General features: G+C 37.4%; 3 protein-coding genes across 3 annotated transcripts; all 3 read left to right on the top strand.

Moving 5' to 3' along the window:
- The first annotated feature begins 346 nt into the window (after positions 1-346).
- On the top strand, positions 347-5,126 carry LOC143459679 (fatty acyl-CoA hydrolase precursor, medium chain-like). Its single transcript, XM_076956908.1, has 15 exons — positions 347-456; positions 541-677; positions 767-1,001; positions 1,081-1,215; positions 1,515-1,687; positions 1,977-2,151; positions 2,228-2,334; positions 2,469-2,550; positions 2,708-2,871; positions 3,083-3,220; positions 3,294-3,499; positions 3,836-4,014; positions 4,099-4,206; positions 4,377-4,488; positions 4,612-5,126. Exons 2-15 carry the CDS (start codon positions 561-563, stop codon positions 4,697-4,699), a joined length of 2,019 nt encoding a protein of 672 aa, XP_076813023.1. The 5' UTR covers positions 347-456; positions 541-560; the 3' UTR covers positions 4,700-5,126.
- A 3,128-nt stretch (positions 5,127-8,254) lies between these two features.
- Positions 8,255-10,836, top strand: LOC143459061 (acyl-coenzyme A thioesterase 13-like). Its single transcript, XM_076956024.1, has one exon. The coding sequence runs from the start codon at positions 9,503-9,505 to the stop codon at positions 9,920-9,922; it is 420 nt and encodes a 139-aa protein (XP_076812139.1). The 5' UTR covers positions 8,255-9,502; the 3' UTR covers positions 9,923-10,836.
- Positions 10,816-15,941, top strand: LOC143459060 (uncharacterized). Its single transcript, XM_076956023.1, has 13 exons — positions 10,816-10,997; positions 11,072-11,170; positions 11,286-11,441; positions 11,783-11,932; positions 12,097-12,240; positions 12,740-12,868; positions 13,257-13,406; positions 13,541-13,600; positions 13,895-14,011; positions 14,109-14,175; positions 14,384-14,496; positions 14,662-14,815; positions 15,181-15,941. Exons 1-13 carry the CDS (start codon positions 10,881-10,883, stop codon positions 15,273-15,275), a joined length of 1,551 nt encoding a protein of 516 aa, XP_076812138.1. The 5' UTR covers positions 10,816-10,880; the 3' UTR covers positions 15,276-15,941.
- The last annotated feature ends 1,122 nt before the right edge of the window (positions 15,942-17,063 follow it).

The raw sequence follows: 17,063 nt of genomic DNA, 5'->3' as shown, positions 1-17,063 counted from the left end.
TGATTGAGTTTGAAATGCATATACCGATGTTGAATATGACATCAGTCAATACTAGAAGATTCATATCATGTTGTATTTGTAACGTCGAAATATCTACATGTTGTCGGTACTGAGATGTTGGTACATAAATTGGACTTGCTCTTTTCCTTTTAAATTGTGCGTCAATGTCGACCTAAGAATGAGTTTATTCATCTCTAATCTATTCCGTTGGGGTCAACGTACGACGTGATCACACAAACGTCACCGTTTCCATAGTAACCCGTGTATTACGTGAGATAGCGTTTGATGACATCATTTGAGCAAACGAAGCTCAATCACTTATCTCAGCGCGAACATAGTTTTTAACGTGATGCTGACCCTTCACTTCACGTGCAGGACCACGCCTAATGTTTCCATTCGGCTCAGACCGTGTTTTGGTGAACAGGTTTTCGAAAGTACAACCTTTAACAATTTAAGGTTTTAAGGAGGTTTTGTTTCATTTTCATAACAGTCGCCAAAGTAAATCAGAAAAAAATAATCGAGATTTTAAAATTTTTGCAGGTTTTCAAACCTTCAGGAAAATGTCTGTTACCCGCAGTCTAGCTGCCTTATTGTGTTTCTCCTTCTTCGTGAGGATAAGATCGCAAGTAGAAACCAGTAATACTGTTCACACTTCAATTGGAACTATTGTAGGAACGGTGAGACAGATGTTTGTGTGTGTTATTTGAGTTCAAACGCGTTCACAGGCAACCAAGAAAATTCTTAACAAGGTTTCATCCTGTTTCAGCAAGTTGTAACCGGAATCTCGGAATCAAGAATTATTGGTCATAACCGATACTTAGGAATTCCGTTTGCCGAGCCTCCCATAAACGAACTGCGCTTCGTGGCTCCGAAGCCACTTCAACAAAACAGCAACGCCACAATCATAGCCGACCAATATGGTCCAGCTTGCTTGCAAGATCGTGCCCAGTTTGACGCTTTGAGGACTAATGCGCTGGACGTTAATACTGCCACGACCGATGGTTTGTTTCTGCTGCTTGTAAAATCCTGTACAGGTAAAATCAACTGACCAATTAAGTTTTTTGGGAATTCTTTATACAGATGCAAACGTAATCAATATCGGGATCAATGAGGATTGTCTTTATTTGAACATTTACACTCCACTTAACTCGAGCAGTTCGAAAAAATTCCCGGTGATGACATTTCTTCATGGTGGAGATTTCGTGAGCGGCACAGGTAATGGGTTGAAATCACATTTAGGCTTTAATCTATGTTACTTAAGGCAAAGAATTTTCAAGATTTAAGTTGATAAAAGTATACAGAACTTATTTAGCAAAAATGCTTTAATAAGCCGTTTGCTTTTATAGATTTTGTCTTATGTTGTTGTTTGGCGTACGAGACTGTAAACGTCCTCCAAACTTTATTTTTTTAAAAATTCCGTAAACATAAAAATGTTTCCATGTCCGGTTGTTGTAGCATATACGTTTGATGAAAACGTCATGAATTCTATATATTGTGCTTAATTTTTCTTTAAGGCGCTTTTTATAGCGGATCCAAATTAGCTCAACTCCACCAAGCGGTAGTTGTCACATTAAACTACCGCTTGGGGGCGTTTGGTTTTCTCTACGACGGCGACGGTAACATGGATGAAAATATTGGACTTCTGGATCAAAAGATGGCACTAAATTGGATCAGAGATAATATCGAGGTGATCTTAATTAAACTGTTGTTAGTTCATCTTTTTGAGGTGTAATGATGTTGGTTTAGTGTCTTCTAAATGAGCGTTTTACATTAAACGCTTGTCTGTTTAACAGTTTGGTTGGTTCAAAGAATTTACTCAAATTATTTTAGTTAACAGAAAGATAAACCAAAAATTATATTTAACTTAAAGTATTGTTTTAAAAGCTTCTTCTCATTTCTAGTTATAGAGAAACTGGTGTTACGTCATAATATCTTTTACGATGATATCTGTTACGTCATTATACTTTCCACGACAGGCATTCGGCGGCGATGAAACCTTTATTACCTTATTTGGTGAAGGCTCGGGCGGGTCGTCGACCCATATCCACACTTTGAACACAGAGAAGAAATTATTTCAGAACGCGATCATACAAAGCGCCCGATATGACGATGGTGTGAAGTTTCCAGAACATTGTCTAACTCAGACAAACGGTATTTTATCGCTGTGGTCAGTTTTTTATTTCAGGAATTTGTAATTTGAAACAATACCTATTTTCTTCTTGTTTAGACTTTCTCAGCTTGATTAAATTCAACGAAACTGGAAATTCAACTCAGGACCTTACCGTCCTTCAGAACATAGCAGCTGAATTAATCCTCGCTTCATCAATCACCATAGTACGTCCACTAACAAACCTTTAGTTTTTTAAATTCTGCTTGATATCTTAATTTGAGGTATTGTGTTGTCATAAATTAACTAACTAACTAAACGTAAACGGTACCTGTCTTGAACTTGTTCCCACAATGCAAAGGGGTATTGGGGACCTTGTGTTGCTGATGGCGTCATTCTCGACTCTCCTAGCAATCTCCTTCGGGCTGGGAACTTCAGTAAAGGTGGTTTAAAAAGAAGCGATGATCGATGTTAACATACTATCTACTGTGATATGAATAGTTTCTTTTTATTTCATTGCGCTTCGTATCATTAAAGCAACATTTCAAAGAAAAAATAAAGTGCCTTCCATGTCTATGTTTTTCTATCTAACCTTTCCAGATGTCAACGTCCTAGCCGGAAGTAATTCTGCGTCAGGGTCAAATGTTAATATTGACGTAAGCTCTGACGTGTGGTTGGATATGGTTACTGAACAAATTCTTACAGCTGCGTTTTCACAAATCGGTTATGTCATTAACCCTGATGTCATCGCTGGAATGGGCCAAGTAAGTGAGGGTGGATGCATCATATCTCGCTTTTATTGATCTGCGATGATTAACCACAACTCTTTTCATCATCATATTTCAGAAAAGTTGTGTTGAGTAAATGATGAAAATGTTTTCATCTGTTATTTGCAGATTCTTTTGCTATAAGTTGCTGCTTTTTAAAAACTCTAAACGTTATCGAGCTTTAAAGATTCCTTATTACTTGGCCTAGGTCTACTGGCACTATTACAACGCTTACGGTCAAGAAGCCAGCTTATTAGATACTGGTTCGCTTTCGTCACTGGCACTAAAGAATAGGTTCACACAAGTTGTCTACGGTGATCAAGTTTACCGCACGTGGGCGCAAGAGGTTGGAATATTTGGGATAAGCGATGCTGTTGACGTGATTTTGTTGCTAACTGTAAATCGTTCTGCCAACACAGATTGTAAACTCGACAAACACGATGTGTGAAAGATGCAAAGTGTACGAGTACCTTTTCACCATGCCACCGAGCACAGCAATCGATTTGTCCGTTCAAGGAGCTCCACTCTCTACTGAGCTCACCTACTTGTTTGGTTTCGCGCCAACAACAGAAGAAGTGCTCTCTCAACAGATGATGACGTATTGGACAAACTTCGCAAAAACCGGGTATGTGATTTTAGAAATCTCTTTAGAATAGTAAGCGACACGAAAACTGGGAATTTCTTTCCGCACTCGCTGTTGTCGTCCTTTAGACCGGTCTTAGAAAGTGCGCGGCCCGATGAAATTTTTGTGCAGGAATGATTTCCAACTTTCTTTGCTACTTTTGGTTTCTCCCATGAAAATTTGCAGCGTAGCGTTCTCTCCTTTCGCTTTCGCCTTCGCTTGGCCCAATTTAGACGTAATTGTCACTATAGATCGACTCTGAAGAGCTCTTTTTTCTTCAGCAGTTAAGCAGCATCATACAATTCATTTAGACTCACGACGTTAACTTGTTGCCAACAGGAGCCCTAACGCACCAAATGGAGCACAAACGTTGTGGCCATTCTATCAATCGACAAACGAGACTAGTGATGAATGTCGACAAGTAATCGTGTTGAATTCCGGCGATGTCACCGACGTTGTTCGTGATGACGTCAGATCAAGAAGTTTGGACTTTTGGAAAATTTATTACGATTTACTTGGTAATGTTTAGTTTGGACTTTGCCAAAACTTTTGGGCATATTTTGCGCTATTAAAAATCTACCTTATCTCTCATCCAATCTAAGGATTCACTTGTCTCGAAAGCGCTGATGTTGGTGATGGGATCGAAAATGGCACAGAACCTGCAGATGACGTCCCATTTGAGTGTGAGCCGACAGTTGGGGATTTATTTGGTAAGTTACAGCCATAAAACTAAGTTTTTCGGAAGTCATTTTGAACAACAGGGTACAAGTAGGCTTATATGTACTGTATATAAAAATATATTTCTCTTTCTAATTGAAATCTGTTACCTATCTATTCAATGTTACGCTCGCTTCTAAAATGAAGAATTTCTTACCACCAGGTATAACGTTATCGAACGAGGCGACGGCGATCATGATGTTTTCTTTTGCCGCAACTACCGGCCTTTTCCTGGTGACAACCATAATCGGCTGCTTCTGTTACTCCAAGACTAAGTACGTGACTGTTTTTCGCGGTTGAGGATAATGACGTCATGCTTGCGCGTGCAACGAGCGCAGTTAGGACTGAATCAGTTAAACCGGAGATGTCCAGATTTTTATTAACTGAATGTTTTTTAGGAAAAAGCTGAAAAAAGAAAAGAAGAAGAAGAACAAGGAATCCAGTTGCCATGACAACCCGTATCACAGCTCTGAGGCCCGGCTCTAGCCAGAAACGGAGAAGTTTGTTTTTGAGTCACGTGACCATGAATATGAAGGATGAAAATTTGTTTGAAACAAATTTGAACTTTGAAACTAGCGTCGTAATCGCCAATTGTTTCGTAATAAACTGTATGAATTTTAAAACAGTTTTTGCCAAAAACGGTAGCCATTACATCCGTAATCGTTCTTGTTACTCTTACGCTTAATGTCTCGTAGCTTAATTATTGCAGCATAGCCCATAATCTTAAAGATCTTTTATTCTTAGTGGAATGACGATGGTTAAATTATAACAATTTATGTGTGAATTGTGATGGAAAATTATTTTTAAGCTTTTAATTGCTGTAAAATGTAATTTAGTTTTTATTATAGGGATTTACTTGTGTTGGCATGGCAACCAGAACTTATAAAATCGATAGACCGACAGAAATATATCATTTAATTGTGAGTGTGTTTGCTTTTAAACAAAGGTTATAACAACTAGAACTTTTTGACTCTTAACAAACTTGAAACATCAGTTCTGCAAATTTTGTTCGAGTTAAAACATCAGTTCGTCTCTTTATAATCAATTTTACTGATACGTCTGCTTACACTCACAATAGAAAAACCTTAGGAGCGAAACAACACTCCCTCGTTTCAAGAGCAATAACGTGATTAAAAATGACTTTCTTCCTTCGCTCTCGCTTTGTTAAACTTGGACTTTGTTAAACAACGTGGAAAAGTGCGTGGTTAAGATAAACATATAAAAATCTAGCCACCCGAAATTTCTGTGTGGACCTAGTCAAATTGCGATTTTCAACCGACCCTTACATGTAGATGCAAGATACTTTATGCGAAGGACTTCCCTGCATTTACACTTATACCTGCAAGTGTGAAATATTTCTGCATTTTATTGACTACGGTTGGTCTTCCAAAACATCAAAAGACTCCAGGTAGGAAAAATGCCCCGGAGTTACCCTATTGATTGTGTCAAGAAAAATAGACTGCAGTTGAGAGCAAGATTACTTCTTGACGGGAATGAAAAAATAAACCGTAAATAGTAAATCAGCTAAAAACACGTGCTCGATGCAGAAATGATGTGTGCTTTATTTCAAAGTGACAGATACAAGGAAGTGTGCTAATGACTGCAACCGGAATATTGGATCATTATTAATCCAACAATGTTAATTGGTATTCTTTGTTAGTCCTATTTTTCTATCCTATTTAACCTGGGCAAAGAATTTAATTTTTTCAAATCTTGGGATGCAGAGCGAAAATTTTGGAAATACTTATTCTTTTTGTCCTGATATTCAAATTTTATTGTTAAGTTACTTGCAAACATATATTGTTTAAAACTGACTAAGGTTTTTGAGTTAACCTGCATAATTATTTCCGAAAATATTACGATGATAAACGATTGATTTTGACTTGAAATGTCAGTGTGCCAACGCGGTAACACAGAGATGTGTTCATGCAACAGGAGCAGTAGCTACTTTACTGTCGACAATAAATTACCGTTTGTCAACACTTGCAAAGCTTTTAAGTTGGTTCAATTCAGGTCCAGTATTTTGTGTCTTTTATTATTCAGTGTTTGCAATATATGATTTCGATGTCTACCGGGAAATTGTGATCGATATTCGCCTTCAGTCTATCTATACCAGGACTTCTCAAACTATGGGGTTGTTATATGTAGTTTTGAGGTCAAAAAAACAAAGTCAACTTTGACAAATTGAATTGATTTTTACGTTAAGTTTTTATTTGCTTTACGGTTTCATTACCCGATTCTTTTTTCGCTGTACACACTGTACTTTCGTGAGTAATGTACATTTGTATGACTTTATCATAGACAAGTATACCACTTGAGATTTCTGATGGGATGTTTATTGTTTTACTATCAATAACGTGTGATGACTTATCAAGGGGTCGTATAGAAAGTTCCTTTCTAAAATGGGGTCGCAGAACACAAAGTTGATGAGAAGCTCTGACCTATATTTAAGTTACAATAAACGCATGTGCTTTGATAAGAGAAGAAATCCTTAGTAACATCCTGTGTGTTCCTGCGTTGTGTTTACAGTTTCTCAATCGTAGGCCTAGCCTACTAGTAATCTACTAGCATACTACTACCAGTATGTATGAACACGATTTAATAGTAAAAAAATTAGAAATACATAATGTAGAAATAGCGCCCGGAAATTGATAGCTATAATAGGGTTACCATATTTTCGTGGCATAAATTCCGGACACTCTTTAGTGCCCACTAGCGGTTTTTAAAATGAGGTATGAACACATTGTCTGTCAATATGACGTCACAGTAGAAATGCTTTGCCTACCCATTGTATACCGGAGTGGATTTTTCAACATAGTGTCGTTAATTCACTAGGGTATTGGGCCATCTCTGATTTGACCTCTGGTGATCTCAAAATTACAAAACAAAACAAACAGAACGAAATTAAATCGTTGCACTTAACATATTCGGCTCGCATCTTCAACTACAACAAGGGTTCTAAAACTTATGGAGAGGCGCCCCACCTTGACGGTGTGAATAAAACCCGCGCCCCACTTCGAAATCATTAACCATTAAACAAACGACAATTTCCTTGGTATTCTTATTTGGTCTGCAACAGACTTCTTGTTGCGCTATTTTTCTACTGCTTTCACTGTTTTATAATTTTCTTCAGCGAATTTACGCTGTTATCGTTTCAGACATGTTCTAAATATTGCATCATCGACCAAGAGAGCCAGGAGAGCCAGCGAGTCTTGCTATGAGAGAGAAGTTTCTTGTATTCACAATTTGCAAATTCACAGTATTCTTTCAGTTGTTCAGTCCTAATTGTGTAAATAGAAAAATATTAATATATCTTATTGATATTATTTTCAATATCGATGTTTATTCTTTCAGCCCCATGATGGATACAATTGTTCAAAACGTGTGCTGAACAGCCAACCCCAATCAATGACGGGTTTAACATTTTCATAGCACAGTACGATTGCAGATGCAGTAAAATGATACCAGCAAAGATAACGTCCAAAGCATAAATATCAAAGTAGTAAGTGAGATAATAGCCCATGGAACACCAAAAGACATGTACAATGTTTAAAGTTAAACATAATTTACAGCAGGTGTGTCCAACTCAGACACGTCGCGTGCCACGTGTTGGACACCCCTGATTTACAGGATTATTCCCGCAATTCTAATTCCCCAAAACGCCCATCATAAAATTCCGGACATTTGAGCATTTTTTTTAATTCCTCCCGGACGCAAAATTTAACCCTATATTCCGGACATGTCCGGAATTTTCCGGACGGCATGGCAACCCTGCTATAACTGAATTGAATTTTTTATTTTCTAGTCGCCTTGTCATGTTTATTTGGTGTCAGTTATATTAACATCAGGTAAGTCGAAGTATTTTAGTTTGCCCCTTCAAATTAAGGAGTTTTCAGTTTATAATGAATTTTAGGCATCATGTTATATTATAATATGTCTACGAAAATGAAACGTGTTTTTGCTTGGGTCCGTGGTTGGGAAATTCCCTACAGAAACAAACCGACGTGGCAAAGCTAGCTAAGCGGTTGTTAGGCGGTCTGTATTTCATTGCAGGATTCGCCGAGCTCGGGGTGTGCAGACTCCGTGGCTCAAGTGTACAGGTGTGGAACGGCTAGCCAAGTACGCACTTAGGTCTGTTCAACCTTTCTTCTGTTCAAATCCAGGCTAATACCTGTAACTATGAATATGTCTATCCTAACATAATGCCTAATCAAAAAATTCTGTGGATCTGATAAGTTTTCATCGATTCTCATCAAAATTTGGAGTCAGGATCGTAACCAAAAGTGCGGTGCTATTGTTAAATAGCACCCTACTACTGATTCAGTAATAGACAGGCTGCTGTTCGTGACGTGATCAGTGGCAAGTAAGTTTTTCAACTGTAAGTGAACGGCTGATGGGATTTTTTCCAAAAAATATGCATAGATTTTTAGAAAAGAATATTGTATTGTTTATGTTTTGTATATTTAAAGATTGGTTGTATGGGTGAGGATAGCCCAGACTGGAAACTGGACTGGAAGTTTTCAACAAGAAATCGTTTGTGCAAAGACGCAAAGCTTAGCGTGATTGCATGTATCAAAGCATCTATACTTTGTTTATTTATCATAAATCGGTGTGAAGATAAAACATACAGCAATACAACATACTCATCCTTGATAATGATTAACATACAGTGAGCTGTCCAGTTTTCAGCAGCAACCAATAACAGCAGTGCGCTACTCGAGCAATGACGGTCTGCTGCCAATTACGTCATGAACAGCAGCATGTCATTTACTGAGCAGTAATAGTCAATAACAGGGTGTCCTTTGAAAACAGCAGGCTGCTGTACAACAATAACAGCAGCTGTTATGATAACATTCCTGCCTCTTCAGACTACTAATCAGCAACTACATGATGCCACAAAATGCAGAGTGCTAGTCAAAAACAGTATGCTGCAATTGGTGAAGTCCCGAGAAAATTTTAGCATGTGCTCAGTTAAAACTGCTGTTAGAAATTTGGACTATCATTATTGCTGAATGTATGCTCATTAGCTATCCGCTAGCCGTGCTTATTCATCACGTTTCGATGACTCTAATCATTTTGCAAAATTTAGCGAAAAGTGTGGCACACCAAGCATGTACAATGGTTAATGGACACTCATAAATGCTCTGTCTGGTCTGGGTCCCCAATATTTTTGCATCACTCACAACAGAATTAGATAGCTCTAGTTGTATGCAGTTTGTTTGATGTTTCTATTAATTTTTAGTGTATAGTTTCAAAATTTAGCAAACTGATTGCTTGCAATTGCTCCTCATGATGTCGTCTTTACAGTCGTTACGTCAGATAATCAGCACCTTCAAATCTATACCAAAGTTTGATCGCACAATGCAGCATTTAAAAGTGATATCAGCGGGAAATGGCAAAGTCCACTGTGAGATGCCAGTCCACGATGAGCATGTGAATCTGCAGGGTGGTTTGCACGGCGGCATGTCCGCGACCTTGGTGGATTTTGTGTCAACTTGTGCACTTGGCACTTGTGAAAATCCACGATTCGGCGTCTCGGTTGACTTAAATGTCTCCTACACTGCTGCAGCCGCTGTTGGTGATACTTTAACTATAACATCCGAAGTTTTAAAAGTTGGAAAAACTCTTGGCTTTGCAACAGTTGATATTAAAAATCAAGATGGAAAGCTCATTGCAACAGGACGACATACAAAGTTTTTATCACACTAGTTCCCAAATCAAGCTTTCTTCAAAGTGAAGCATTTATACATTTATTTGATTTGCTGTTTTCTAAAGACTTTTTAATTTAACCTCATGCATAACTGTGTGATTAATATTCAATTTTCGGGTCTATTATACAAGTGCACAACTAGATGACGTCATAATTTGAATGGCTAGGATCAATTATACAAAGGCATCCTGTGGTTGCGCACTTGCATACTAGACCACAATTTTCTTGCAAGATACCGTATGTGTTCGACTGTGCACTACGTGAAACTGTTCTGTGTGGCTGTTGTGAATTTATTTTTTTGTTGTTGGTTTTCTGAGGCAATAGAAAGATTCGTGCTGGGCACAATATGGAGTAAAATAATGAAAACTGTTGTAAAAATGGTGGATTTTAAAAAACCACACTGCTACGTATTTATCACAGTAATTCCCAAATCAAGCTTTCTTTAAAAGTGGGAAATTTTGTAGAAGGCCATCACTATTTAATGGAAAAATTTATGCATTTAAACCTTCTTTTCTCTCTTTTTAAAACCGAGCTTCAATCTTTTGTAATCTAGATTAAACCACGATTCAACCCTTAATAATCGAAATAAACTTTTTGCACGTTCTTTCTCCTCCTAACCTAAACGCCTATCTTTAAAAACGGCCTGTAATGTGCTTCCTTCAATAATATAGTTCACTTCTATTCGTTGTATATCATTTACTGTTTTCTATGCATTGTGACATCATGTACGTGTAACTGGGTTAGTATAGTGGAGACTTCTTGGTACCAGTTTTGTTCTCTGAATAACCTGAAGTTCAAAGCACTTTGCAGCAGGTCACAATGTTTAATTATAATACTTTGCACAATATGTAAGTTCGACTATTTAGTGATATTGGTTCTATGTCAAAATGTTTACATTTATTTTTGTCTCAAGGTTTTAATTTTGTAAGGCTGTAGGAAGTCCAACACTGTCAAAGCATGGCTAAGAGCAAAAGAAGCGCAAGCAAAAGTGGCCCTGGAAAAGCCACAGAACCAGCATCGCCTTCAAGTCCGCCACCACAAGCTATTACAAAGCCAGCACCCGTGAAATCCATTGTAAATTCCTTTTTGATGTTTTATTGTTCACGAGCATTGTCCAGAGTGTAATTTGTACATTGTGCTTGTTGCAGCCGCCATCAAATACATCCTCTGGGAACAGCTCTGTGTGGTTCATGATCTTTCTTATATCAATTGGCTGCGGAGTCAGCTTCTATTTCTTCTTCGAAGAGGTGGGTTTTTTTACACGATGTGTGACATCACAAACCACTTCCATTAATTTTCATTACTTCCATTAGAAGCCGTTAATTTGTTGGACCAAATTCAGTCAGTTTATTTCTTCTGCAGATGAGAGCGGCCAACCAGGTTCTTATCGTGCAGCTGGACGACATGAAGGCAAAAGTTTTGGACTTGTCTAAATCCCAACAGACGCTAGCTGCTGAGATTGCAACAACCAAGTCTTCGTCTGACGTTACGGAGAAGATGACCGCCATGCAGAAAGAGGTTAATTGTTGAAAATGCAGACTATTATGCACTCAACTAATTCCAAATCGGTTTTGTTGTTGGAACTTTTGTAATTTGTCCTTGCAGTCATAACCTTCACATTGATTTGTTCATCAGTCATCTATTCCTCTAGATATTTTTACATGAAAGTTTTTCAGTTCAGTTCACGAGACAATGACTTATGCACAAACACCATCCAGCCATTTCGAATTTGTGTATTTTATTTTTTTCTGATTATTCTTCATATCTGAGGAAAAATCATCATCTCTCCAAATGTGTTCAAGATTTATTTAGTGCTTTGAATGAATTTGTCGCTTTCACTCATTTTTAAATAATTTTAGGTCAATTCACTACAACATGCTATTAAGTCCACCCAATCTTCAGTTAGTGGAATCGGCGAAAAGATAGAACAAGATCAGGATTCTCTGGGGCATAAAATTGAAAAGTTTGAATCAAGATTAGAACAACTGGGAAAAGAAATGACTTCACAGGCAGGGCCATTGTCATGGTTGATAGGGAAATCTAAGAAAAATAAAAAACTATAAAACTATTTGAAATGAAGCGTTGGCAATTGTAATAACTTCTAGTTAGTTCTGTTTCCAACTTGAATTAAAGTTTCAACAAACTTTCTATTGTTGCTACATAAACTTTGTAGCAAGGAAAAGCATCCGCTGATTTTCGTTCACTCTCCGACACAGTGAGCAAATTGCAAGCCGGTGTGAGTGAAACATCACTGGAATTAGAATCATTTATAGAAGTTCATCAAGTCACTACAAAATCCTTACCAGATCTTGCAAAAGTAATGTTAATGCTAACTCCGTAGCAATACAGCTTGTATGTATGTTGAAAAACTTTAGTCTGTCATATTTGTAATCGAAAAAGTCATTTTTGGGGTCTATTTAAATCAGTGGTTTTCAACCGTTGTATCATGACACACAAATGTGCCGGTTATCCAATTTCATCTGTTTGGTCCTCCAACTAAGCGATGTGTGGTTACAATGAGCGTGGGCATTTCATTGAATCTTTAAAACTAAATTTAAAATTGCTTAATTCCTATTTGTAGAAGCGTGAATATTCCCTTTACTGTTGTTTCTTGGTTCTGGTTATTAGTTTATAAATTACTTGACTTAATCTTTGCATACAGTTAAGCTGTATCAGCCAACAGTTACTGCAAAAGAATTGCTGAACAATTTACAGTGTCATGAAATTTTTTTTACTGAAAAAACGGTTTGAAACCACAGATTTAAACGGTAAATTTTAAACATCCAATCGAGTTTAAAAAAGTATCATTCTTAAAGTTAATGGACGATATTGAAAAGCTGAAATCACGAATGAGCGATTCATTTGCCGTAGCGGACACGAACCTTGAAGGATTGGCCAAAGATATTTCCCGTGTTCAGTCAATGTTCCAACCATATGAGGATAAGGTTTATCATATGAGCACAACTAACATTTTAGATCAAGTTTTACCAGGGCATGCTTGAATTGACTGCACCTACTCACTACTGCTTTGCACAAAGTCACTCAAACCGTGACATTATTGCATGTATGGCTGTTTACAGTGTATGTGTTAATGGGTGGCCTATTAGGTATGTTTAGGTATTATTCTCGTAATTTATACTCACGCTGCTTGTTTTGAAGGCTACTAATATGTTTAGTTGAGATCATGTTATTCAGTTTAAGTGTTTTTGGGTGTACAAAAGTGTTACGTCAACGCATGTCGCAGCTGCTCTTTCAATCTCTTGATTTTTACAAATCGCTCACATTTTTCTCTTGATTTGCACATTTTTTTGTCATAATTGTCTTCATTTTCAGATTGCTTCAATGCAAGCTGAGATTAGTTCTTTTCAATCATCTGTAAATAAGTTTGACGCAAACTCCAAACAAAGTGAAGTTTCTTTGCGTGACAGGCTTGCTCAGTTTGAGACAGGTTCCAGAAATTTTGAGGAAGATTTATCTGAAAAGGCACGAGATCATTAACTTAAAGCTAATTTTAAGAGCATTTGCAATCACAAATCATTGCCGTAGGATCATTAGACGTTGTACTTCGTTTTTTAAATTTTGATTTTAACAATAACTGTTACATTATTGTTTTGCAGATCAAACTGCTGGAAAAGACCTTAACTCAACAAGTGTCCGACCTTACTGTGCAGACAGTGGTAAGAGATTAGAGGTCGACGAGTTTGGTCTCCTAGTTCATTTATGCACGCCAGTATCAAAAGACTGAATTTTAACGAGTTACGTTGTAATAATTTTTCATCTTCCATTCGTCTGTTGTTCAGGCCTGGTCTTCATCCCGAAACCAATTCAGGGTCGACCAGTTGTCTGCAGCGACGCGTTGTAATACTTTTTCAATACCCCAAATTAATGTTAAGAATCCTATAACACTCTTGGAAAGTTTTTATAATAATGATGGGCACATGTTAGATACCAACAGATTTAATTTTACCCAGAATGCAAAGCAAGTGGCTGAAGGCGTGCGGACATCACTGGATGAAATAAGAAGTAACATGAAGTCAAACATTGCCGATGCTCTCAGCAGTGTAAAGAATGATTTGAAGATTGTCAAGGTGCTCTACAGCCTGTACAAATATTTTTGATGATTGATATATTTTGTTTCGTCACTGCTAGCAGTAGAACTATGTCACAGCCGTTTTTGCTTTTCAGGAAATTTCAGATGAGGTCGTCGTGAAACAACGCCAAGCAGAGATGGACATTGCCAAGCTGAACATAAGTAAGTTGATGTTGCAGTTTTATCTATCGTTACTTTGTCTGCATTTTTTAAACTCTCGTAAAAGAACCATGTTATCTCGATGACATAACGTGACATGTATTACGGCGGAATAGTGTCGTGATCTTCGCACCTGGGCCAGGGTAAGCCTATACACAACTCTAACAATGGTTGCAATAATGTTGTCAAGTTAGTATTTTGTTTTTCATAGAATCAGAAAATGACAACGCTCTGACCAATGTTCAAGCAGAGATGACTTCTTTGAATCAAAAAGTCTCGGAGGCTGCTCAAAATTATGCAAAAGTTGACGGCTTGATAAACCAGGTTAGATCAATTACACAGAAGTCAAAGCAGAATGTACTTTGTTCGAAGAAACTAAAAGTTATGATTTCAAATAACCAATAGATGAGCCATTTCTTAAAGAAACTAAAAAGGAAACTTGCCCCAAATTCGGCAGTAAAAGTTGTGGTAATAGAACTTTAATTGCAGACGGAGCGAAAGTTGGTTTCACAAATCTCAACCCTTACTGAGCACGTGAGGGCATCAAAGAATGATGTTGCTTCAATGCGTAACGATGCTTTGGTTATCAGTGAAGCCGTTAACCAACTTCGAAACGATGTCCAAATTGCAAAGGCCACTTCAGGTATTGTAAACATCTACTTTTAGCTTACCGGTGTATACCACACACGCAAAACATACAATACAGTACAGTGTACAATTGCACATGTGATACTGTATTTCCTCGATTATAAAGCACATTCATCCCCAAGTATTGAAAATAAAGCAGTTGGAAAACTTTTATTTCACCAAACGTTTCCAACAAATTACTCAACTCAATTTAAACTGCCGTGCTTAAATGCCTAGGCCCTAGGCTACATATCTCAATTTGTTGATATTTTGCTGTGTTTAATGACATAGTAGTATCATCGTAGGAAACAATTAATATTATGGGTTTCAAGACGCCCTCCAAATAGTTTGTGGGAATGTAATTTTTTTTTATTTCCTCAGATTCGCTCGGCGCCAAAATCAACAATTACAAAGACGAGATGATGAAGGCATTTGAGCGGGAAGGTGACATCGTTGTAAACGATGGCGAAAATTAATATAAAAGAAAAAATTCGTTTATTGTGCAACAATCGACCTCTATTAAGTGAACAGTAGAGGTGCTTTCCCTTTGTAGGGAATTCTAAATTATGGTGTCAATGCTCATTTGGTTCATTTAGTTTGGTTGAGTAACCGAATTTTTAAGCAATGAGAAACAAAAAGAACCAAATCTCTGCATTTTATTTCTATTGTAGACTAGTATTAAATAAACGCTGGCTGGAAATTATTATATCAACCTTTTTTATGCAAATATTTATGGTATTTGTTGCAATTTGCTGACTAGCTGTGTGTACTGTGTTGCAGTGGTACTGCTAGGTACAGAACTACATTATAGTGATTAATTTTCATTCTGCTTTCTTAATGTCTTAGTCCGTAGCAGTAGTTGATCTTACTAGTAATCATGTATGCAGTGGTGAAATGTAATTTATTTAATCATTGAAAAAATGAGATTGTTTTATCTGAAGCAAAATTTTCATACACTTTTTTATTCTGCGCAGCACAAAACTGCACTAACATTTGTTGCAAATCTTTCCGTTGTTATTTAAAATTTTCACTCGTGAAATTGCAATTATGAAACGTGGACTTACATTTTTGTATATCAGTAGCGGCTTAAATATTTATGCTGTGCGTAGATAAAACTTTCAATAAATTTTGCTAGAAGCGCATATCATTTTATGTGCATCATACCGAGACACTGTTTAGTTTTAGGGTGGAGTGGAGTATGCTGCGGACCTTATTATCAATGCACAGTAGAATAGAAACATGCTCGCACACAATCACAGCAAACGAGAGAAAGCAACAAAGCTTTCTGCACATCCTCCTGCATCCGATATGGTCTAAAATTCTAAACCGTTGAACGGAAGCGAGCGTCGTTAAAATGCTTTGCCCGGGTTCGTTTTGAGAATTTCCACTTTCAAAGCCGGGTCGAAACAATCCATTTTGGCTTGAAAACGTATGATAAGCCTGCCCAATCTCAGTTGTGTGTCGTCAGCATTAGTTAAATGTTTTAATCCGCATGGGCGCGCTGTTCGCTTCAAATAACGGATCGAATTAGTTGCCAATTTCAAGGCATGTGACGAACCTCAACCAATCACCACCAGATCTACCAGAACGATCACTTTTTCACGCAAATAAACAATTGTTGACGAAATAAACGAAATCGTTGCAAGATAGTTCTTTCAAAACAAGTTAAAGATTTCTATTGCTTTGTAAAGTTTACTGTCAAGCAATGCAAGTTTGGTTATTTCTACAGTTATTGGGTAGCGTGCTGGCCCAGTTTGACACTTAACTTCGGTGAGAGTTAGTGCTTCTCCTGCTAAAGAGGCAAAAAACAAAAAGTCACTTTGCAAAGAAGCGTAAAAACCGTATAAGCATGTTTGTATGCCTATGACGAATAACCTACAAGATGCGATACCTGTTTAACCAAGTCAGCCTTTCATAAGCACCCAATTTGTTTGTTTCGTTCGACCAATCTACTACTAACCTTTAGGCTACCTTACGCGTAATAACTTTTACTTTTGTCCGCTTCAGTCTTCCATAACATAGTATTCCAAACTCGTGACCCAAATTTCGAACATTGGTAAAGTATTTTATCGAAAACGTTTTTTGTTAGGCCGACTATCCCTATGGATGGGTCCACACATAGAGTTCTCTCACCAGAAGATTTCACGTTAATTTGTTTAACTTAACAAGCACACTTCGGTTATTTAGTCATTACTCATTAGCGTAATAACGTCACGTTTTAACCATATTCAGTATTACGTATTAGGCGGTACTTTGCATGTGAT

Source organism: Clavelina lepadiformis, chromosome 5, assembly GCF_947623445.1.
Source record: "Clavelina lepadiformis chromosome 5, kaClaLepa1.1, whole genome shotgun sequence".
Classification (NCBI taxonomy): domain Eukaryota; kingdom Metazoa; phylum Chordata; class Ascidiacea; order Aplousobranchia; family Clavelinidae; genus Clavelina; species Clavelina lepadiformis.
This window is presented reverse-complemented; position numbering and strand designations above follow the sequence as displayed.